The sequence below is a fragment of the Sparus aurata genome, chromosome 3 (genome assembly GCF_900880675.1).
Source record: "Sparus aurata chromosome 3, fSpaAur1.1, whole genome shotgun sequence".
NCBI lineage: Eukaryota > Metazoa > Chordata > Actinopteri > Spariformes > Sparidae > Sparus > Sparus aurata.
In genome coordinates this window covers 21,304,739-21,329,127 of record NC_044189.1, presented here as the reverse complement: position 1 = coordinate 21,329,127, position 24,389 = coordinate 21,304,739, and the positions used below count along the sequence as shown (strand labels likewise).

The following is a 24,389-nucleotide window of genomic DNA, read 5'->3' as shown; positions in this document are numbered from 1 at the left end:
ACACACACACACACACACACACACGCACGCACACACTCACGACACCTCTATCCCGTCCCCGCTTCTCAGGGATCAACGCCATTTTCACACGTATCCGCCAAAAAACACCTCCAAAAGATCTGCAAATAATAAAAACAACAACATTCCTTTTATATCTCCAACTCTTGTGACACACAGCAGCGCACGCACCACCCAAGTGAAGCGGGCACAGACTAGCTCGTGAGAATAAACTGTGGAGAAAACAAAATGATAGTAAAAGTTAATGTCCTCCAATAGCTTTCATTGGGACAGGAATTCTCACCCCTCTTCCGCTCTTTTCAAGAGCTCAGACGGTCCCTTCAAAGCCTGAATAGCCCGACAGGCTGGATGGCTAGACAGCAACTTTCAACTTGACCTTGGCCTCCAGCCGCGTCTGCCTCCTATGTACAAACACGCACGGACCGCCAAGTACAGCGCTGTTTTCTGCCTTTGCCTATTGTAAACACGTCGGAAGTGGAGTGCTGCAATATTCACATGGAATCATGACGTTACATCCGAATTTCTTCATTCGCCTAAAATGTGTCTGTGGATATTTAAAGTGGGGGGGGGATTCTGGCTGCGATCCTACAAATATGTGCACCCATAAATGAAATAACTTGACACATGTCGACTCTTATGCTTCTCCCAAGCATTTCCACATTTCCCATACTGAATGCGCAGTTTGGTACAGAGTCCGCACGGACAGGTATCACACACTACACATTGTTTCTATGCATCAGCGGGCGACAGGAATCTGTTTACTTCCTTGTAAATCATGTGCAGCATCGGAATATGATATACTTTAACGTCATGTTGTTATAAATTGGACTCCTCTTTGTTAAATGGTTGTGTAGAGACACCCACGTCCTCGAGCAAAGCACACAAAGGCTGGTCAGTGTGCGTGCGTAAAGGCCACAAGGCTGTGCATATTTGTCATATGTAGATGGTTAAGTCATTTTTCTACAAAACGTTTAAATAATCGACTTTTATTTCAACCACACACTTTATGATGCACATTTTTCAAGACAATAATGTCCAATTAAAGCATTTAGGATTATTAAATATATCCTGATATGAATAAAAAGTAGGTTACTCTTACTAGAAGTATCTTACTTTAAAAAACAAAGGCACAAAATCCATCTGAATTCAAACAGAAGCGACAAACGCGAAATCCCTTCATAGGTACGGTCACCTTACTTCGCCGCATTTTTCTCCATTTAATTATCTGTACTCGCTGATGTTTACCGTCCTCTTTGCATAGCCTGGTCACGTGACAACATCTGGGCCAATAGCTGCGCAACCTCGGCGCTCTTGTGCGCGTCAGAGTGGCATACTCTCTGGGAACCAGTATCTCCTTTTTTCAGTCTCTGGGCTTTTTAAAAAAGAGCCAGAAGCTTCAATGTTGGATGCCGTGCTATGACAACGTCACTGCTCCTCCGTCCTCGCTGGGTCGACCCGTCGGTGATGTTCCTCTACGACAACGGCGGCGGTTCCGATGAAGTGAGCAAGAACATGGAGGGTTTTGCTGGTGGCAACTTTGCTGCGAACCAGTGTAGGAATCTGATGGCGCACCCCGCGTCCCTGGCACCCAGCACGGCTTACTCGTCAAGCGACTTGCCCACCTCCGGCATGGGCGAGCCAGTGAAGCAGTGCAGCCCCTGTTCTGCAGCTCAGAATTCATCCAGCGCTTCCCTGCCGTATGGGTACTTCGGTAGCGGCTATTATCCGTGCAGAATGTCGCATCACAGCAGCATAAAGTCGTGTGGAGCGCAGCCCCCCTCCGCGTATGGAGAGAAATACATGGACACGTCCGCCTCGGGCGACGACTTCACCTCTCGGGCAAAGGAATTCGCTTTTTATCCGACCTACCCTTCAGGCCCATACCAACCTGTGCCCAGCTACCTGGACGTCCCCGTGGTGCCAACTATCAGTGCGCCGTCAGAGGCCAGACACGAGTCCCTGCTGCCCATGGAGAGCTACCAGCCGTGGACTCTCGCCGCGAACGGCTGGAACGGACAGGTTTACTGCGCCAAGGAGCAGCCCCAGCCCGGACACATGTGGAAGTCCTCCATACCAGGTAGGAAGCGCCCCTCAGAGTCCAGCTTTCACAGGACGGAGCTGTTCGACATGTTAGTGTGTTACCAAACAGGAGAATCATTGTAAAGAATAGGTGGTGCATGAAATGTCAGTTGGAGTGTCAACTGCAGAACAAATAGCACAATTTGAATACAAGAAAATGACTGAAATAATGTGAGGAATGGAAAATGTTTAGGTTATTTATTAGAAGAAATGAAAAAAGTGATGCGCTGAGATTATCATTTTTGTTTCCTTCCCATAAATAATCCTTGCAGTTTTTATTTTTATTAATACAATGTTATCATCACGTAGTAGTCCACATGTGTTTTTATATGGACACACTCCACACAGCAAATCTGGAATAATTTGATTCTATTTGGACTCAGTTATTAATACATTTAATTTATTGGAGGAGAAAATGCCAGTATGGAGAGTAGGCTACGTCCACTTGTTGAGACGCAGATCATGACAGCTTCCTTTGTCTCCTCTCAGACGCGGTGTCCCACGCCGGAGGAGACTCGGGCTCTTATCGACGCGGAAGAAAGAAGCGCGTGCCATACACCAAGGTGCAACTGAAGGAACTCGAGCGCGAGTACGCCGCCAATAAATTTATCACGAAGGACAAAAGGAGGAGGATATCAGCCCAGACCAACCTGTCCGAGAGGCAGGTCACGATATGGTTTCAGAACAGACGCGTAAAGGAGAAGAAGGTTGTCAACAAATTGAAAACCATCAGCTAGTTTTTTTTTTGTTTTGGTTTTTTTTTCCATCCTTTTTCATCACGGGACAATTATCCGTGGGAGATAAACTACCAGGCCCACACACACACACACACACACACACACACACACACACACACACACACACACACACACACACACGTTTGGACTCATGGATTGGATCAGCAGAACTCCTTCCTGACTGAACATGATGTATTTGTGTATTTGTGGAGCTTCTGGAACAAAAACTTCTCGGAGGCCTTTGAGTCCCGGAGCCCCCGCGTGCGTCCTGCCACTTGTTGTTAAATATTGTTCTTAAGGAGTCGAGAGAAAATATATAGCTGACTGTATGTGTGACTTCTTCTCTATTTTTTATTATTTTTATTTTTTATTTTTGGCATGCTCACTCTCAACACAGGAACAAACTGACCCCCAGCTCAGAAAAGGTGTGCGCCACCGAGCTACGCCTTTATCTGCAAGGTTTTTCTTTTTACGAGAGTGATAAAAATGCGAAGATTCACAGGAAGTGACGGATTTGGACCTTGGGAATGTTAAATATTAATCTCTCCTGGCTTCCTTTAAAAAAAAAAAAAGAAAAAAAAAGAAAAGAAAGAAAGAAAGAGAAAGAATTAAAAAAAAAAAAACTCACATGCTTAGCTCGTATAGTCTCATCATATGAACCCGTGCTCTCATTCATATCCGTTCCATGGTGCAATCCTGCTTATTATAATGCTTAGATAATCGTTCGGGATATGTGTTCATATCGATCATAGCTTTTATAATGTGTGCGTTATTCATGTGGTTGTATATAAAGTAAAGTCCGGCATGATATCCAGGTTATCTGTGTGTGAGTCCCAGTATGTCGGTGTTGAAGTCCGTCCCAATAAAACATGGACTGGTTTATATCTTAGTTTGTTTTTAACATCTTTTCCTCCTGCAGGCCTCAAAGGTTCGCTTCAAAATACTCCTACAGGCCCCCCAAAACCCAAAAGAGTGAAGATCTCTCGTTGTGGCTCTGCCTGTGTTGTGTGGCAGCTTTTATTTGTTAAGAAATACTTCATACAAATTTTATTAAGGAATTCCAACATGTGGAATGTGCAGTGGAGTGGTGTTTGGCTCTGAGGGGAGATGGAATAAGTCAGTTGAGGCCAGTGTGCGCTGAAGTGTAGGCTGACGTCGCCATCTAGCGGCGGCGTGGTGACACATTCTCCTCGTTGTTGGTGTTCAAACGTCACATGCGGAACTGAGGCCTGCTTAATAATGAAGACAATAACGATAATGATAAACACGAAGAAGGTTTTATAACAGAATAAAAACGACAAGAATAAAATACTTATACTAATAATGATTTTATTTTTCTCAGTCTTCAGATTTTTGTCTTTGACTTTTGCCGAGGAGACAATTACGCGCAGGTGGAACGCGCAGCAGAATTTCCTTTATTTTAAATTATTATCAAACATAAGCTCTTTTAAAACGCTGCGTAATATTCTCACTGCTCTGAATGTGTTTGGCTGTAAAATATCAAGAATGATTGCAACAACGTTCAGTCTGCAGGGGCTCTGAGGTGAACGTGTGTTTTTTTCTCAGCGGTTTTTTATTTTCCTCATAATCACATTTCAAAAGTAAAATCCACATTTTTTTTTTAAGATGACGTTTTTAAATCCGCGTCAACTTACAAATAAAACGCTCTGATATTCACATTTCCTCAATGAAATGCAGCAGTCACACACACTCAGTGTTACGAGTGTGAATATATTCCGATATTAGAAAAGACGAATGGATTTGTTTAAAGTGCATCACTAAATGTGGATTACATTTATATATTGAGCTGAAAGGGAACAAAGGGATTCAATCAAGGGATTGTGGAAACTAAAGGCGACGATCTCCGTTTTTGTTTCTTTCTTTCTGAATGTTTTCCATGAGTTTATTTCCCGGCGATCTGACGCGACACGTCGAATCCCTCTTTTGCTTCTTTTTTTATTATAGTTTGATGATTTCTGTTGGCTTTCTGTTGATACAAGATTAATCAGAAATAGAAAAATAAAATTACTTTTACTAATATGGCTCTCGGTGGCTGTGATGAAAGGAAATTAAATGATTAAGAATGTGATTTTAAAATATAATGACGTGGTGCGGCTCGAGCGCTCGCGGCGACACTTCTGCGTAAAAATGCGTCACTTTTTGAAAATAAAAAAATGTAGCCTAAAGGTTCTCGGCTGTGTAAATATGAGCTGAATTGAAGGTTTAATTTATGAAAAGTTTAATCTGGATTTATTTTCTCCTTCGCTGCCTGGTTTGGTAACATTAGCGCGCGTGCTGGAGACGAAGCCAGGCCCGGTCCGGTCCACTCCTCACGCGCATTCATCATCGTTCACTCTCTATAATGAATGTATGAAATATGACTATTGTTCCAGAATATCTTCTTTAAAAGACAAAGAGTTTTTTTTGTTTGTTTGTTTTTGTTTTTGTTAAACACAGCTTCCGCCAGAAACCAGACATCCCATAATATCGGCTGCATTACTGGACATGATTCAGTCTGACTGGCAGTGAAACGTCAGGCGTGAAACCAGAACCCCCGCCTTCCTCACAGCTCCGGCTCCTCTGGCGGCCTCCTCCACCTGTTAGCTTGATTTACGCGCTGATATAATTGTTTTAGGCCATTTTGCGGAATGTAAAAGCGTAATGCATTTTGTCTTCTCCCATTAATTTCAAGCACGTACACGTGAACTGAAGATTATCGCACATCGTGTTCTTCATAAATCCTGTGTTCACTCCTCACGGTGACTAAAGGCGCTCGCGCTCCTCGTTCACACTCACATGTGTAGAAAAAATAAACGACCTGGATCATTTAAATGTTTCTGTCAATTCTCATCCACAGCCTTATTATTATTATTATTATTATTATTATTATTATTATTATTATTATTATCATTATTATTATCATTTTATTATTACTATAATTATCATTATCATTGTTATCTTTAGTCATAGTTGTAGTGATAATTAATAACAATGTTAAGCAGCCTATTAAACTATCTGGTACATTTTAGTCCAATTAAACTTTTGCTTTTATTTGTGGGATTTAATTTTTTTACCCAAAAGATTATTTCTTTAAACACATCAGATTTAGTGTCATCGTATTAAAATGAAAGTTTATTTGTTCACAGTTTTATGAAAACCGCAGATATCCAGAAGTCTAAACAAACATTAACTCTGGATCACGCAGCGGCCAGATGAAGCCTGAGTCCTGTAGTGTGTTTAAATGTGCAGCAGTCTGATATCTGGTGCTTATGACTTGCACATGGCCAGCTGGCTGACTCACGCAAACACCACAGAAATGTGAGACAGCGCGTCCGCGAGCACGGAATGCGGCGTGGCCAAGTCTCACGTCCTCTGACGTAGGCACGGCGGGGCGCGCACGTGTTACACAAGACGCTCAGAGATGGGATGAAAAAAAAGAGAGATGTCTGACTGCTGTAGTCCAAAAACACAGAAGAGCCGGAAAGTGTTGACGCGTTAGAGCGGAAGTTTGCTGCAGTGACGTGCGCAAGCGCGGCAATTCATTGGCTGCGAGGGAGCACGGCAGCGTCTTATTGGCCTGCTGAGAACCAAAACAAAGCTGACAAGTCCCGCCTCCTTTAACGTGACAGTCCATAGCTCGACGCTCAGTGCGCCGCCTGTCCGTCTGTCCTCACACGAGCCCTCTGTGATTGGCCCGCCCACCGGCGGTGGCAGGAAACACCGGAGGAAGAGTTGAGCTCTGCTGCCACACTCAGGCCACAGAGGGAATCACAGTTTCTATCTCAGCACTCAAAATGGGATCAAACCACCTCATTTTTATATATATATAAAAAAATGTCCTATATGTATATATATGTATATATATATTCATGGAGCTCCATCAAATCCACACTGCTTTCATCACAAACAAGTGAAGGAAGTAAAAATAAATTAAAATTATTTCCTTCTTACTTCAAACATCTGTTTTAAAGTCTGAGACATATTTTAAATGTATCAGTCTCAAGTCACACTAACAATAAAAATGGCCTCTTAAAAAAAAAATAAAAATAAAATCAAGGTTTGTTGTCATCAAATTAATTAAACTAACTATTTTGCACCCTCGCAGACAGAATTCCTGTGTTATCACATCTGTAATAACTCAACATCCTGAGAGGTTTTCGGACCGGAACACACTCTGCTGGACCTCAGATCCAGCCTGCAGCCCTGTGCGTCTCTGCCCTGCCTGTCAGACATGGCTGAGCACAGACAGGGCCAACGCCAGGCACTGCTCTTTACATTGACCTTCGCTGTCTCTGCGCGTAATGGAGGCGAGGCCTGCAACCTTCAGTCAGCCAACAATATAGCTCTGGTCAAGCTTGAGAGAGCGAGTTTGGAAGATAATCTCGTAATACAGCTCAAAGACCGGAGCAGACATAAGCTTATCCGAGACCGTGACAGCGGTCAAATAGAAGCACTTGACCGAGATTATGTGAAAGCCTCCTCCGTGTCCCTGGCTGCGCCTGATTCCTCTGCAGAGGGGCTTTTCACGTCCTGATCTCATTTGGTTTGATATATAAATGCCAGATAATTTACAGTGCGTGTTCATGAAGGATGTGCAGGCGTGTTTAAAAGAAAGATGAACAGCGAGGACGCAATTTGTACAAAGACAGCAGAGGGTCTGTTCGGGTCGTGTGGCTTGTTGTCTGCTTGGACACACACTCAGTTATTTCCCCGAACATAAAATACACGTTTGGTGTTGATTAAAATCAAAGAATGAACATCGATCCGCACCAGATATTTATCTGTGAAGCCACTTTGTGCAGCAAACCTCTCGGTATAAACACTGCAGCTTGTTTCTCTTGAAAATCCTCGTGACTGCGGATCGAAACGCCTCATCCGTGTCTTTGAATGTTTTCATAGACCGCTGAAAGACGCTTCATATTCGCGTCCTGTGCAGACAATGATCTGGTGCATTTCTGCACAAAATGAATCAATACAAGGGCCAATAAGAAGGCAAACTTTTGACCCAGTTTTGGGCTGTTTTTCAACTAAAATAGATTATTGACTGAAATACAATCGATGGGAATCCTCAAACTGTGAGTGAAAGCAAGTAACAAATTGTATAATCTATACATATATACTATAAGAGCCTGAGTCAGTGAAGATCTGTGAATGAAACTAAAACATCCGCCGTGTGATTCGTTCTATTCATCAGTATTTGAGCTTCGAAGGAAAAATGCGCCACAGAGGTGAAACAATAATCACGCGGCGACGTTTTCGTTTCATACTAATATATAAAATAAACCTGCTTATTTTAATTTAGAATATCTTTAATTTGAGACTTTCTGATGTGTTTGTGAGCGTTAACCGACATTTTCACATGCGGGAAAAACAGCGATGTGATCTATTTTTTGTTTTTGTTTTAAATGTATGTATTAAATATAATTTAAGTGCTGCGCAGGTTTGACTAAAGATCGTCCAGCGTTAGCTTTTGTTACCTTGAAATAATCTATTTTAGCATTTAGTGGAAGATTATGTTCACGTCACATGAAGGACAGATGTTCAAACAGAAACACATCTGGAAGGATATTTATTTAATCAGAGGAAGACATTCTTTAAACAGAACAAGCTTAATTATTCTCTATCTTATCTTATTTATCTAAAATGTTGGAAATGTCCTTGTTTGGGCATGCGCATACAATACCGGGGCAGGAATAAAATGTTTACATTCAATTTTCTAATCGTCTAAATGTGTTTTTGTTGCACAATCCCACAAAAACAAGTGCGCAATTAAGTGCGCAAGAGTGTTTTCTGACGCAAACGCCCTCATTTTGCACATTGTGAGTTAATTTACTGATCTTTATACCAGCTTGATTTTTACTTTCTGTCGATCTTTTTGCCTGTTGTTTGAAAATAAATAAATAAATAAATAAATAAATAAATAAATAAATAAATAAGGAAATCATTTATTCCCGCAGTTTAAGTCCAGTCTGTGTCCTTTTGTCCAGGTCCGCTCCTCGTTTCCCAGAATACTCTCTCCGGGCTGATCCGGCGGCTGCACTGTGAGTCTCCGCTGGTGAGTCAGAGGTGCTCCCGTTGACCGTGGAGTTGATCAGTTTCCCTGGTTTGGCCCCTGTGTGGTCCGCCTGGCCCCTCTGTCGTCGCCACATCCGTCGGCCCACATCTCTGTCACCTGTGGATAAATCAACAGTTTGTTGGCCCAATCAGGTTCAAATTTACTGATACATTCTCTGCTCGTTCATTTGTGCGCCAACTGTAACAACGAGCTCTGATTGTTTCATGTTTCAGTCTGATGGTTTTATAATCTTCCCCCCCGTAACTGTAGGATCGTATCAGTGGAGCCGCAACGTGATAGCAGCTTAGACGAGAACATTCAAGTTCAAAAACACTTTTTAAAAACACAATCTTAATGTGTAAAAATACACCGGAAGTGCAGGCGTAAATGTATAGTTTTAATGTCTGGTTTGGCTGAAAATTTTACATTTATTAATGAGCTCAGCTTTGTTTTGTTTTGTTTTTGCCACCGCTGCTTGTGCGCATTACAAACATCTATGTTTGGTTAAATTGTATTTTCTGATCAGTTCATGTGGATGTGTGAGTGTAAATGCGTTCAGCGCTTACTTCTGGCACCCGTCTTCTCACTGTCGCCAGTCTGTATCTTTTCGGCCTTCTGCTCTACAAGCTCTCCACTAAATACGATGTTTTCACTCCGAGCTGAAGTATCAATGGATGCTTTGAGGCGCAGGTGTGGTGGCTCATTTTTCCACCAGATGAAAACAACACAACAGGCCTGCACTTAAAGCTCTGTGCGCCTTTCATTTCGCCTGAAGACTTAAACTACAGGAGGCTTCTTTGCAAGACACTGAATGCGCCTATTTAGCCCCCTTTACAGCCCACAGGCCTACCTGACGTGGCGTTAAACTGTACTTCCAGATCCTCCCCACACTCGATTGTTTACTTGTTGTCTGGAGAGGTTTTATGGCGCGCGGATTGAGGCTATCTGTGCGTCGCTTTCTCTTCCTGACAAAATCCCAAGCGCTTCTGTCGCCTAAGGAGTTGCACTTAAATTAAAGTTAAATACGCTGTTTTATTATCTATGTATTTATATAGTTAGATGTTTCTAGTGTCTTATTTAATCCAGTTAATGTTAGCCATTTGTGTGTGTGTTTATACGATATATAGAATTAAATAAAGGCCATGAAAACGTTGTGCCTGAGTAAAAACACTGATTCTATCTTTCTAGACGTTCACTCCTCCTCCATAGTCACTCATTGTGGTTTATTTTCAATAGTCAGTGAGTTAATGTTTATCTTCTGAGGCTTTATGTTTCCCTTTATGTCTCTAGTCTGATATAAACTGAATGTTTTCATTTGCGTAAAACGCTTGACATGACGCTACTATCAACCTCACAGCCTGATGGAACAATTTATTATTATTTATCTAGAGCTCTATTCAAGTTAATTTCAAACCTAAACGAGACACTATATTAACGCCTTACTACTTTAATGATACACTATTAGTGCGAAGGTGAAGTTCGTTTGTCTTCTCCTCAGCTCAGACTTACAGGCTCACATTATCGACCAATCTTGTAACCTAAAGCCTGCGTGAATGCAAAAGCAATTAAAGGAACTCCATCCGGGGCACAGTGGGCCCTTTGCTCTGTGTGAAGGACCCTCTCCCTCCCCCGAACTTGAAGTCGACCGTACAGACAAAGCTTTGGCTTTGAGAGCTTTTACGCAGCGCCAGACTGCAATTTGATGGCCAAAAACCACAGAAGGATGGTCAGAGGCTCAACACAACGACTTCCTTTTAATATAAACCACATTTGACATAACATTGGCTTATGTTTTTCAGTGCTTGCTTGATTAAATCCTATTTTTTTTAAGACAATTATTTTATTTCTTAGGCAAATTGTTTGTGATATGCTTGGTTATCATGAGAAGAAATCTTACCGTAGTTATGCACAGATATGATGTATTTCTGTTTCACTGAAAATTCTCAGCTGCTGACTTTGAGTCCGGGTGGCGACTTCCCATCACGCTTGGCCAGTTTTGTGGTGTCTGTCTGGCCGAGGAGAAAAAAAAACGCGCAGCAGAATACTATAGCAGCTATAAAAACGCAGGTCTGTGCAGAGCTGGCTTTGGTTTTCCTGGGCATCCTGTGCTCAATTACAGCTTAAAAGCTTCAGCACAACTCGTAGAATTTGTCTGGATTGCCTGAGAGGCGGAGCGTGTGGCCGCAAAGACACTCGAGTTGTTTGTGTCCCTGCAATTTATCCAAATAAAACGGCCTGCGAGCAGGACGGAGGATATCTCAGACTACATATTTTTTCCTGTTTTGGTACACTCACAGGGCGTTAGTTGGTGCTTGTACCGACTTAGTGTGTGTGATATTTTAAGGTTGTGTTTCACATATGCCATCAGTAGCCCCTCGGATCACCATGTGCACATCGGGCTGTGGGGCCCGGCCAGCCGCGGCGGTCTTAATCCGAGCTCAGGTCGCTCATTCACAGCACATTAGAGTCAGGTTGCAGCCTCTCCAAAACAAGCTGCACGGTGGCCACACAGCAGAGAAGCCGGGAATGTGCTCGGTGACATGCTTTCCAAATCAAATAGAAGACATTTCTGCAGTCCAGAAGATAATTGGTACACGTTGTCTTATTTTAATCTAATTTCAGTATAAAGGAAATCTTTAATCCAAAATTATTGGCGCATTTGGCCTCAAGATATTTGAGTTTATTCACAATCAGGTTTTAAAAATTGATTCCCGGGGAAAATCTCGTATTTTTCGAGCTGTGAAAAACAACTGGAGGTATTTAAAATATGTGCGTTTGGAAACATTTCTTCTCGTGTGTTTGTTGAAGAGATTCCTGCAAATGTATGCACATTTGCGTAGTGGGAATAAATAGAAGGAAAAATCTAGAATGGGTTGGAAGTTATTCCCCATCAAAACATAAAAGTGTCTTGTAAAATCCTGGAAGCTGTCCTATTCATCCACGACGCACATTAGAATAAATATTTGCAAGAAAATGTGAAGAAATAGCCATGCGTAAAAGTGGAGCGGGCTCGAATGTTTCGACTTTTGGAGCTGTTAGTGGATCCAATAAATATTTAATATGAGACGAAACAGAGCCGCAAGACGAGGATCATTCAGGAATAGAATAAGTTGGTGATTTTTAAGAGGTTGTAAGGTTTGACTCTTGAAGCAGCGTGTTTTTCATGATTACAGGTGACAGAGTATCAATTCTTGCACCTTTTTTCCTGAGCAAGCCTTCGGTCTGTTCCGAAAAGTGTATGCAGGTCTATTCCGTTTTTACCCACAAACTGAGAAAAAAACAAGAAAATGTTTTAAATGATCTAAACTTTAAGCTTTAAAAAAACTTGTTCAGTGGAGTAAGTTATAACAGACCACAAACTTCATTGTCTGGGTGTTTGTTTTCTCCTCTCTACACATTGTCAGACCGTATCCTTTGTTTATTTCGTCCGAATTTCAGTTGAGTCTTGCTTATAGTGGCACTCACGCAAGGCTGAAGCCAGTTGAAACATTAGCCGCTACTTTGAACATGACCCTGATAACCAAATGCCCACTGGGCCAAATGCTACGTTGTAAAACCACCAAACGATGATGACTAAGACATTTCTAAAAGCAGTCTTCAGAGATAAGGAGGGTTTCTCCTTCCTCCAATTCAGGTCCATGTTATCTGCGCACAGTAATGCCGGTTTAGTTAATGTTATTGTCAGATAGGGCCCTGACCAGCTAGCTTCCAAAAAAATCCTTTTTATTTTCCACACATTCGCATAAATAATTTTTATAAGCAAGGAAAAGTAGAAAAGCTCAAATTACGCGCAGATATTTTCCCAGGATAGATTAGTGCGTAATAGGAAAAGAACATCTGTGAAATTAATACTGATATTTTGGTAAAAGCTTCCATCGAAATCCCTGTTTTCTCTTTTAAAAGCCAGCATAATATTTTTTTTTTCTTCCTTTGACTTTGTTGCATGTTCAGGAATTCATTTTTTTAAGCCGCCATGGCGATAAACCACCAATGTCAAGCTTTAGGACACACAGCAGTCATGACTCTTACACTCCTACACACACACTCTCTTTCTCTTTCCTACACACACACACACACACACACACACACACACACACACACACACACACACACACACACACACACACACACAGCCTGAAAATCTGTCAATTTCTGCCGCGTGGTCACGTGACCTCCTCCTCCGTGGAGTAGTGGATGGAGATGGCTCTCCACGTCAGCTTACGTCTCCAAATTTCTGCTCAGCGAACCTGCTTCAAAGAGGCAGGAGGCACGGCGCTTCAGAGCCATGTTCAGGGCGGTTATAGAGGAATAGAACCTAACATAGAGTTATAGTAGAGGGTGAACTACGATGATGGATTTTGACGAAAGGGTCCCCGTCGGATCAAACATGTACTTGCCCAGTTGCACTTATTACGTCTCGGCGGGGGCTGATTTCTCCGGTCTTCCCTCGTTTTTATCCCAGACCCCGTCCACCCGCCCCATGACATACTCCTACTCCTCTAACCTGCCGCAGGTCCAACCCGTCAGAGAGGTGACGTTCAGGGACTATGCTGCCATTGACGCGTCCGGTAAATGGCCGCACCGGGGGAACTTGTCTCAGTGCTACCCCAGCGCGGAGGACATGGTGCACCGGGACTGTCTGTCGGCGCAAAGCGCCGTTGTAGGGGACATGTTCGGTAAAAACAGCCCTGCTGCTGCAGCCGCCGCGTACCACCACCACCACCACCACCACCATACAAGCGCCGGCTCCGCTGCCACCAATTTCTACGGGAATGTGGGCAGAAATGGCGTGCTGCCACAAGCCTTCGACCAGTTTTACGAGACGGCGTACGGGAACGCGTCGGAGAGCTCTTCCACAAATGGCTACCCAGGCGACAAAACCCCGACCAAGCAGCCCAGCTCGGCGCCGGAGGACGCAACGTCGTGCAGGGACACCGAGGCGAAGGAGCCGCGGGAGGAGACGAGCAGCCCGGAGTTATCTTCCGGCAACAATGAGGAGAAATCCAGCAGCAGCAGTACGTATTAAAGTCAGCGCCCTGGTTATGAGAGAAAGTTTGCAATCTTGCGCGCTGCTGTTAAAATTTTTATATGCTGTTTTATAAGCATATAAGGTTTATAGAGGGCCTGTAGACCCCCCACCCCCCAACAAAACTTTGTTATAAACTGCAGGATCACGTGTTTGGAATTGAAATTGGCCGTGAAAGACATCAGGCCGGCGATTTTTCTAAAACACTCCCTTACGTTTCCAGAAGGCACCCAGCTTATGAATGCGGATTCCGACACAGACCTGCGTCCATTCCTCGTATTATAAGCGAGCTTGTTTCACGGTTTCTTAACGTTAAAGGAGCGCTTTGCATGTAATGAGGGTGGTGCCTCTGGTTTAAGGTTTAGCACACACGAGCTCTTGTGTTAAAGCCATCATGGAGATCCTGTGTTCCCATTTGTACATTTTGCCCTTTTTTATACGTCCTATAAAACCAATCATTTTCATAGAAACCGGCTCCTGTTGCTGTGAGCAGCTGATATCTGAAAGTGAGCGTGTTGTTTTCATTTGTTAGAAAAGGTCAAAGCCCAAGTGTGTTGCCCAGCGAGCCAGTGGTTTTGTCATCTTTCCAGTCCGAATATGACACTTGAAATATTGTAATGGCAAATATGCTTTATGTAGAGGAAATCCGCCCGTGCGTAATCTTGGCTACATCCGAACCGGTTGAATCTTTTCTTTTTAAACATAGTCATGGCTAATTTGAAGTGTTTATATTTTCTGTGACCGCTCTTCTTTTCTTTTTTCTCCTGCTTTCCAGATGGACAGAGGACCCGCAAGAAAAGGTGCCCGTACTCCAAATATCAGATCCGAGAACTTGAACGAGAATTCTTTTTCAGTGTGTACATTAACAAGGAGAAACGCATGCAACTGTCTCGGATGCTCAACCTCACCGACCGACAAGTGAAGATCTGGTTTCAGAACCGCCGCATGAAGGAGAAGAAGCTCAACAGAGATAGATTACAATATTACACGTCTAATCCTCTGCTTTAGGGGTGAAAAGAGCACCGACACAGCTTCTTAAAAAGTCCTCCTGCTGCTGTGTGGACTGACTGCGTTTACAGACAGACTGACTCTCCCTGTGTGTACACTGTGTACCACAATGGCCGCGACAGCAGCAGCAACAACAACACTACTCGATGGTTAATTTCAAGTTCGAGGACAACAGTATCCTGTGATCTGAAGAACCCAAAGACAGAGCATGAATTAAAGCAGACTGTGGACATTGATTTCGGTCTTCAGACTCTGTTGACGAGGGAAAATGTGGAAACGGATTTTTCTTCTTTTTTAAAAAAAAGACATTTCTGTCTGTGCGCTCGCGAAGGCCCGTGTTAATATTGCAGTGACTCACAGGGCGCCTCGTTTATTCTCCTTTTATGCGGGCGAGAAAAATTAGCAGTCACTAATTGACTGGTTAAGTGTATTTTGTAATCAAAAGATTTATTTTAGGCTTTTGTTTTGTTTTAAAATCAGAAAAGGTGGTTCCGTTTGAGGACGATGGCGAATATGTGACTTTAATAACTGAATCTATATTGGTGTGACCAAATAATGAGTCCGAACGGATGAGAATGTAATGTGTTCCTGTTTTGTGTGCTTATTTATTTTGTAGCCACTCGTTTACTATCTCTGTTTAATGCCACGGCTAACTAAGTCAATTATTACAAGCAGGCTGTTGGGATTCGTTGTTCAGACTGGGCTGACCTCGAATGCCAGATCTAGTCGTCTCTCCCGTCGCCTGCTCATTGACTGCTCGGGCTATGACTATTTATATGTTGCGTATCTTTCATTTCACAAATCAGTGTCGTCCCTTTTGATTATTTGGAGACTATCAGTCGAGTATTGATAATGCAGGCCAAACCAGAGAGATAAGCTTGTCTACTGGATCCGTGTGGAGTTGCACTGAGGTACACGCCCAACATATTCACACAGGTAAACGCAGCGGGCCTCTTCGGTCTCATATTGATACGCATTACAGAATATTTTTCTCATGACTCGTGATCCTTTGGTACTTGCTGTCTCACGAAGATTTAAAAAAAAATACATTTTCAAGTGTGCTGTCAGGGCAAGGCTGGTCAGGGTCACCGCATTGAATCAATTGCTTGGTATGTCCAAACTATTGTGTATTATACTATATTTCCAAATAAAAACAAATGAAAAGATTATTGAAAAAAAAACTCTATTTTTGTGTTGTCTTTGTCATGGTTTAATTCACAAGCCTCTTGTTTTAAAAGAAAGAAAGAGCTGACACATTTCGAGGGTAGAATTACGCACACTGGGAACATTTTACGCACGCAAGATACACACATTTAACTCACGCTGGTTTGGAATGATCACAGTTTGGTGCCATGGCGAATGGCAGACAATTAAAAAACACTGAAGTGCAGCAGATTTGAGCGCTCGCGTGCAAATTATGAGCCGTCCTACCTAGTCGAGGCACACACACAACAGAAAAACGCCACCTAATGCAAATTAAACGTGATTTTATGTTGAGTTTTAAAAATAAAAGTTAATAAAGCAACAAATTGAATCACAAAGCTGTCGATTCTTGTTCAACTTGAGCGGGTGACCTTAAATCTGTGGTTGTGTGCTTCAGTAGAATAAATACAGATATAAACAGAACAGAAATGTTTTCATTGTGCTCTCAAATTGAGTTTCGCAATTATTTTGAATCACGTCTCTCAATATGTTGAGCCATATAAGATGTTTTATTTTACAACTCCTGCATTCCATCTGAAGGAAATCTTTGTCATTGAACCACTCTGGATAGCGTGTATAGGTCCTCCTTTATCTATACCTATAAAATGTATTGTTTCCAAACATTCAGCATTTCAGCATGCACACACTTTGTTTTCTATCTCTCTCTCGCTCTCTCTCTCTCTGTAGTCTGTACGTGCACGCTGTCATTTCGCTGATTGGCTTTGGAAACACTGCTCCAACAGCAGTCTCCTTTGGCTAGGGTCGCCATGTTTGCTGTTGTTATCACTGTGTTTATGGGAGCTAGCCGCAGCGCATTGGCGTTCATATATGACAGTCAAAAGGGCCATAAACGCGGCGAGAGAGGCTGAAGTTTATGGTTGCCTCTCTCTGCCATAGTCCGGCCTTGCCTTGCGCATCCTTTACTGCGCGCTGGAATTCCGTCCCTAATTACGGGACATCCTCCCCGTTGCCGCAGCAACGTGGCCATAAAAGCTGTCTGAGAGTCTGGGGCATTTGTACAATTGGAGTGCAGTGCAATAAACCGTCTGAGACCCAAGGTTATTAACTGTGTTACCAAGGAGGCGAGAGCAACGACAGGGAGAGGACGGATAGGAAAAAGCTTCTGCTCGCTCGCTGCATCGACTTCATTTGAAAGGCTTTTCCCCCCAAGCCTGGTTCATCCACCTCGAATCAGTGGCGTGTAGATCGGCTGCCCTCAGGATTGGACCTTCCTCTACCACCGGGCGGCGCTGTTGGGACCAATGTCATGGCCGTGGATCCTTCGTCTCCAAGCTCACGTCGAATGCACGCAGGTAAAAGTTGTCAACACAGGCCGGAGCTGGAATAGCTCGCTCAGACCTTCCGTGTGTTCGGCCTTAAGACGCTTCTGCGGTAACTTTGAGATGGGAGCCGCTTTGAGTTTAGTCTCCACATTTCTCTGCGGTGCTCACTGGGCCGTGCGGTGGAGAAAGTCTTCCTGGGGGCCCTAATAAGGCAACACATCTGTGCCAAGCCTTCATGCTGCATGTGCTATTCATTTTGCTGAGCTAGAGCTTTTTAATGGTTGAAGTATAGCATGGCCGGCTCGTACCTGGAGAGATCAGCAACCAGTCCAGTCTCGCCACAAATGTTTTGGATTTGGGGAAAAAGTCTGTTTTAATTATTCACCACGAAAAAGGGATACAGCAGTTAGTGTGTAGAAATGCAGCACGAAGCAGTGGGTGCTGGACACAAAACAAATGATTTCATTTTTTTTAGATCGCGTGCGGAAGCGGCTCATCTTAAATCACAGCAGCTGGCTTCGTGCGCTCATTCTTCTTGGTCCTCTTCCTCTTCTTCAAAGAAACCCACTAACGACATTTGACGTCCTTCCAAAGACTCCCCCGTACGTGCCAAGTGCACAAAAGCTCTTATTCGGATAGATGTGATTGTGATACGGCAGCAATAGCGTCTCCCTTTTCCTTCCTGTCATGGACACATTGCTGCACTATCACGGCTATCAGTGTCAGTCCGAGTGGCGAGTGGCTATTCTGGACCCTTAATGCGTGTGGACCGAGTCTCGTTCTCCTTTGTCTCTCGTGAAAAATAAATGCTTCCGCTGGATGTAATAAAACGCGGCATTATTGTTCATAACTGCACTCGGGACGAACATGATACGACTCAAACGGCCTCTTCGGCCACGATTATATGGGCCGGATCAAAGCCAGTGGTCAGAGTAAACTGTTTTGAGGATATGATAGCCGGGCAGCTGTGAAAATGAAGATTTAATAGCTACAATTAATAACTGTAACCCAGAGATATCGATAGGCCCCCGTGCCAGGACAACACCATGAAGTGTGCGGGCCAAAACAATATAATACCGGGCACACATAATTAATTGATGTATTTAGTTTCCTCACGGGCTCATGTGTCCCATAAGAGAGCAGGCCGCTGCGGGGGAAAGCATACATGCTTTGGACTAATGCTGTTCGTTCGGCTGTATTTAGTAGTTTCGTGTTTTCTGGATTATTGTATGTTTTCTTGTGAATTTAATAAGCAGGCGCAAGTGCTCGGCGCGCGGCCTTCCTCCTTAAAACTCCCGCACCGCAGAGAAAGGCCCTTATTTTATGTATTTCTCTAATATATCACATTTTCTTTTAAAAGAGACTATTTCACTTCATTCATAGACACATAAATAATCTCCGACCAACTTCCAGTCATTTTAGCCATTTGAAATATGTACGTTTTTAGCAGGAGGGAGTGACAAATGTCCTCCGTCGACACGCTAAAAATCTTAAGCCAGTTTACATAAATGAGCTGTCAATGACTGCAGCGTTCGGGAACCTAAATGGGCTCAATTTATGAATTTCTCCCGAAATTTCACCTCATTTTCAGTGCAACAGGGCTGCACAACAAACCCGGCGGGATGTGGCGGCCACCACCTGGGCCTGGTAATGGCAAAGCTGGCCGAGATTAACTTCAACCTGGGGAGAGCAATAGAGTGCACATGGCCAAGGACACTACGAGATGGAAGGAGAGTTTTATTGTGGCCCTTATTGCCCCAAATTGGACCGACAGGATGACTTGTATGTGCAACCTTTATGTCTGCTTTGTTGTGTAGCGCTCTGCTGTGCGACTTCTCTCACAACAAAGTCGTGATCAATACCTGTTTGCAGCAGATGGACGTATTTGAATTGTTTTATACTGAGCACAGTTTGGATTTTCTGATGTTACGCAGAAAGACGGATAAATTGTGAGGTGAAACAAAATCCTTGTTTTTGTTCTCAGAGGTTTGGAACGAAAGTAGATGCAGATTTAAGCTCTGCTGTGTTGTGCGTAAAGTCAAATCGGGCACAGATAAACTTAATTCCGCATCCTACATTAATGAATAAAACCATAAATACAGCTGTTAATAACACTGATCCTAATTTCCTAAATATATTTTCATGTTTGAAGGTAAAATGTGAAGTTAAATGCGCGCAAGTTTTATATATTACATTTATCAAAACCAGCTCCTGGTGAGCTCTAATAAAGGCAGTTATTGCTCATCCTGTTATATATGTTGTATTAATATTTTATTATTTGAAAGGTGCAGTAATTGTTCCAGTACGATCCGTGTATTTGTTCGAAAAGGGCCTTTTTTCGTGACTAATACTTTTATTGTTTTTAATAGCTGCAGACAGAGAACTGGTTCGCCGTCGTTTACGCACGGAGGTGTCTTAATGCGTTTTACATAATTCAATATTAGCCCAAAACCTCAGGTTAAAAAAAAAAAGTGTTTGATGTTATAAAGTAAATTTTAAAAGCACACCAAGATCCTTCAACGACTATATGAATTACTACAGAGACCTTCCCTGTGGGAAAATAAATAAACGAAAACGAAGAGGAAGAAAAGGGAGAGATAGAAGCCGAATGTTTGATATTCCTCCTTCTATCCCCAGGCAGCATTAGTCTTAACACCTTTGCTTTTAGTGCGGAAGAGTTCAGACTGTCTTGAGGCTAAAGGATGCACCATATAAAGCGGTTTCTTGCCAGGTCATTTAGCCAAAGGCGAATTCTCCCTAAACATTTTACTACCACCACCTCCCTGGACTTTGTTATTGTATGTCTTTGCTGGTGTGTTTCTGCAGCACAATGCTTTTAAACTTGATTTTGCAAAATCTTCCTCTAACGTGGACTACCTGTAGTATCTTAGTTGTGTGTTTGTAGCGAAAGAGTTTTATTTTAGGTGCTGGGACTTTCACCAGAGCGTTTTTTCAGTGTAGAGGTTTGATTCTTTTTCTAAATCTAAAGCCTATCACTCTGTTATGCCTGCTGCTGAGGTTTGTTGTAGCATTTGATTTGTAGCAAAGCAGGAATCAGTGTTTCAGACACTATTTGCTGGTTGGCACGGCTGAATTCAAAGCCGGAGGAAGAATTAACAGCTTTGTTATTAATATGTGTTTTAAACTTTGCATCGTGTTGGACCTCGCCCCTTCTACGGGGCAGTAGTGGTGCATTAAGGCGAGGTGAGGGAACACACTGATTACTGTGCTGTCTCCTTTCTCTGCCTCAGCTCCATGATGGATATCGCTCCGGCTGCTACGTAGTCGCTGAGTGGGAGGGACTACCCTGTTTCCAGCATTTCCATTGGTCTTACGGTCCTCGCGGCGGAGAAGGGGGGTGCCTCTAATCATATCCAGCATGTTTTGCACAAGAAATGTCAGCCAGAAAGGGCTATCTTCTCCCTTCGCCAAAATACACCACAATAATGTCATGTTCGGACACCCCGTCAGGAAATGCGTTTTTAGTGGATTCTCTGATCAGTGGCCGTAGCGAGAGCGGCGGAGGTCACTACACGGGGAGCGCGGTGTGCGTGCCCCATAGCACCGCCACAGAAGTGCCTTACGGACTACACAACTATGGATACTTCCCAGGTATGGGTAAGCGGAGTGATGTGGGTCCACAGAACATGGTTTCCAGCTCAGGCGCGTACATGTCCAGCATGGAGATGTGGATGGACGCGCAGAGGTCATGTCGAATGGACCAAGAGCACCCAGTGGGCTCCCAGGTCGCGCCCTGCTCGTTCCCGCAGAACATTAAGGAAGAGAGCACCTACTGCCTGTATGAGCAGCCCAAGTGTCCCAAAGCCTCCACCGCTGAAGATCTCACTTATTCGAGGTTAACGACAACCGGTCTCGGTTCGAGTTCGTGTACAGTCACCGATGGCGGCGGCGGAGGCGGCGGGGGCTCAGTGCCTGTGCCGGGCTACTTCCGCTTGTCTCAGACGCACGCACATTCTCATAAACTTTACAACACCAACGGCCCCCAGCCGAACCCTTCCCATTCTCATTTTGGCCTACACCCCACTGCTCCCGCTCGCTTCCACACGCCACCAGTCTCGACTTCTGCTCCAGCCACGGCGGAGGAAGGGAGGAACACCGAGGAGCCCGTGTCCTCGGGAAAGGCAGACCTGCAGCCTCACGCTGCACCGGGGAGCGAGGAGGCGCGCGAGTCCTCGGATGTAGAAGCCTCCTCAGCTGACGAGCCAGAAGACCATGACAAAGAGAGACCAGCAAAAGCCACTAAAGGTAAACTTAGTTCGATATAGGTGTGGTCCTGCATTGTTGTTAAATTTGCATGCAGCGCAGGTAGAGTGACGCTTTTTATTGACACCTGCCAGGTTTTATTTGACTTACTAGACTGCAGTGACATTTCGAGGCACGGGTGTGAAAACGTGCATTTCCATATTTACTCTTAAATCGAGTAATACTAGTTTTTATTGTATAAGTCCATTAGAATGATGCAAACTTGCGTTGATAGATCCGGGATTATTATGCGTAAAACTGTAAAATGAGTGAAGAATTACAAGGCAAAGCTACATTTGATTTAATTTAAACTAATTCACAATAATATGGAATATAAATAAGCTATTTTCAGATACTTACATACAGTATTATACAATTTGAATACCTATAGCCTTAGCCAGTATTTATTTCAAGCGCTGCGTAAACTATACTTGTACATTGTTCACATATTTTGTGTGTGTGTCTGTGTGTGTAGGCCTGTATACATATTGTCTATCCAATAATATCTCTGATATTCATGAACTCCTCATGTCACAAACAGTGCTACTGCTCAATGAGACTATACATTTTTGTGCAATGCTTTATAAATTGTCTAAATGTGTTCAACTCCAAGTTTGGTGACTCCAACAAAGAAGCCATACTTTACGCATAAAACACACACAAACACACACACATCCGACACTCACACACACACACACACACACACACACACACACACACACACACACACACACACACACACACAAACATATCACGTTAATGTGTAATTGCAACTAGAAACACACACACACACACACACACACACACACATACATGGGCTACAACATGGGCCTTATTGTTGTAGTGCGTAAACCCATGTATAATACAACCATAGACAAACAGACACACACACTTACTCCAAGAACACACACACACACACACACACACACACACACACACACACACACACACGCCAATGCCTCTCATGTTGCAGTGTGTAAAACTCTCTACTATCTGCTATTTTCTTTAGGAGGCACACAAAGTGAAAACGCGGCCAACTGGCTGACAGCAAAAAGCGGCCGGAAGAAACGCTGTCCGTACACCAAGCACCAAACACTGGAGCTGGAGAAAGAGTTCCTCTTCAACATGTACCTGACCCGAGAGCGCCGCCTAGAGATCAGTAAAAGCGTCCACCTGACGGACAGACAGGTCAAGATCTGGTTCCAAAACCGCAGGATGAAACTGAAGAAAATGACGCGGGAAAATCGCATCCGCGAGCTCACCTCCAACTACGGATTTTCGTGATGAACGGAAGGTGATCACATTTTGAAACAGAGAGAAAAAAAAATGGTCTGAATCAATGACGCCCAAACCTTCCTCACCACTTTGTCCACATAATGACTCATTTTTCACTGTGGGGGTTCAACTTCTCTCTAATTTCCAGACAGGTTTTAAAGTCATCGTCCTCTGTGAGCTACTGAGAAACGAAACGGGAGGGGAGGGAGGGGTGAATTCTGAATGTTATGGGTTCTGTTTGGTTGTTTTCTGATGTCGTGTTTTTGTAACGTCGACCTGTTTCTGTTACATATGTCGTATGGTTGGAAAGTGTCAGTGGAGTTCAAGTTTCACAATTTAAAAAAAAAAAAGGAAAGATAAAAAAAAAACAAACACACTGTGTGCTGGAAAAATTGTCCAGTTCTCCCCACAGCTGGCACATTTTCTTATTTTATAAATTTTAATCAAACAATTATGAACTTATTTTACTTAAATTGGAATTGCATGATATAAAGTTTTCTTACATTTAAAAAATAAATGAAGCACCCTGGAATATAACGCCCATGTATCACCGAGGGGGAGAATAATTCACTTATGACCATTAGATGTAGTCTCCCATGATATAGGCCTCTTCTATGTACGAGCTAAATGTATACGTTGATTCTTTATCCACGCTGAGGACGCGACAGCGGTGTGCCAAGTGAAGGAGGAACGTTTATATTGTATATTTCTGTGTATATATGACATTGTGGTTTTTTTTGTGTAATGCCTAATAAATTATCAGCTCGCATTGAGGAGTAGCTGCTTGTATTTTTCTACTGTGGGTTCATGTATTTCTTTAAGAGGAGGAAAAAGGGTTTTGCTCGAAATTCCAAAATAACACGGGCCCCCTCGCTTGAGGTTTTTTGTGAAGTATCTAAGCTTTTCTAGAGGCTAACGTAATGGCCATCGGAAATAATTAAGATATTAGGCTATAAGCCGTCTAGCTGCATGCCCAGCCGGCTATTGTAGAGTTTTATGACTGGCTGCTATATGAGGTTTCTCCCTCTCCTCTAAGAGCTGCTTCAGTCGTGGGAGAGCCTTTCAGACGGAGAGGAGGCCCGGCACTCAGCTACAAATCTCCACTGTACAGATACACTGTGGATAAAACACAACCTTCTGTTTTAGTTTGGGAATACTGAATGGGATTAACGCATCCAGGATCAGGTAAGTCCGTTTATCTTTGTGCAGTATTTTGTCTATTTTGCGCCTTGTTGCAGCGACTCCACTGTGGTGTGTACAACCAGCTTCTACTTTCTCAATACAGACGACTTCTTTCTTTCTTTTTTTTTTTTTTTTGGGACGCTTGATGACGGCAGCGGCGACCACGCTGCATTACGAATTGGCTGATTGTGTTTCACATGAGGGCCGGATCGACTGTCGAGTGGTTTAGGTAGTTTCATGTTGTTGGGGTCCATTTCTTA

The 24,389-nt window shown here is 43.4% G+C and overlaps 3 protein-coding genes and 1 long non-coding RNA gene across 4 annotated transcripts; 3 read left to right on the top strand and 1 right to left on the bottom strand.

Annotated features, from left to right (window-relative positions):
* The first annotated feature begins 1,247 nt into the window (after positions 1–1,247).
* Positions 1,248–3,716, top strand: hoxa13a (homeobox A13a). Its single transcript, XM_030411402.1, has 2 exons — positions 1,248–2,095; positions 2,587–3,716. The coding sequence occupies exons 1-2, from the start codon at positions 1,435–1,437 to the stop codon at positions 2,832–2,834; spliced, it is 909 nt and encodes a 302-aa protein (XP_030267262.1). The 5' UTR covers positions 1,248–1,434; the 3' UTR covers positions 2,835–3,716.
* A 4,670-nt stretch (positions 3,717–8,386) lies between these two features.
* On the bottom strand, positions 8,387–12,561 carry LOC115579121 (uncharacterized). The gene is made up of 2 exons (XR_003983589.1): positions 10,787–12,561; positions 8,387–9,006 (listed from the first exon to the last, which is right to left on the bottom strand). It is a non-coding gene; the product is annotated as an uncharacterized LOC115579121 (long non-coding RNA).
* A 462-nt stretch (positions 12,562–13,023) lies between these two features.
* On the top strand, positions 13,024–15,957 carry hoxa11a (homeobox A11a). Its single transcript, XM_030411377.1, has 2 exons — positions 13,024–13,904; positions 14,691–15,957. Exons 1-2 carry the CDS (start codon positions 13,238–13,240, stop codon positions 14,921–14,923), a joined length of 900 nt encoding a protein of 299 aa, XP_030267237.1. The 5' UTR covers positions 13,024–13,237; the 3' UTR covers positions 14,924–15,957.
* Positions 15,958–17,204: 1,247 nt separating this feature from the next.
* LOC115578393 (homeobox protein Hox-A10) lies at positions 17,205–23,716 on the top strand. Its single transcript, XM_030411342.1, has 3 exons — positions 17,205–17,439; positions 20,661–21,675; positions 22,682–23,716. Exons 2-3 carry the CDS (start codon positions 20,805–20,807, stop codon positions 22,954–22,956), a joined length of 1,146 nt encoding a protein of 381 aa, XP_030267202.1. The 5' UTR covers positions 17,205–17,439; positions 20,661–20,804; the 3' UTR covers positions 22,957–23,716.
* Positions 23,717–24,389: the final 673 nt, after the last annotated feature.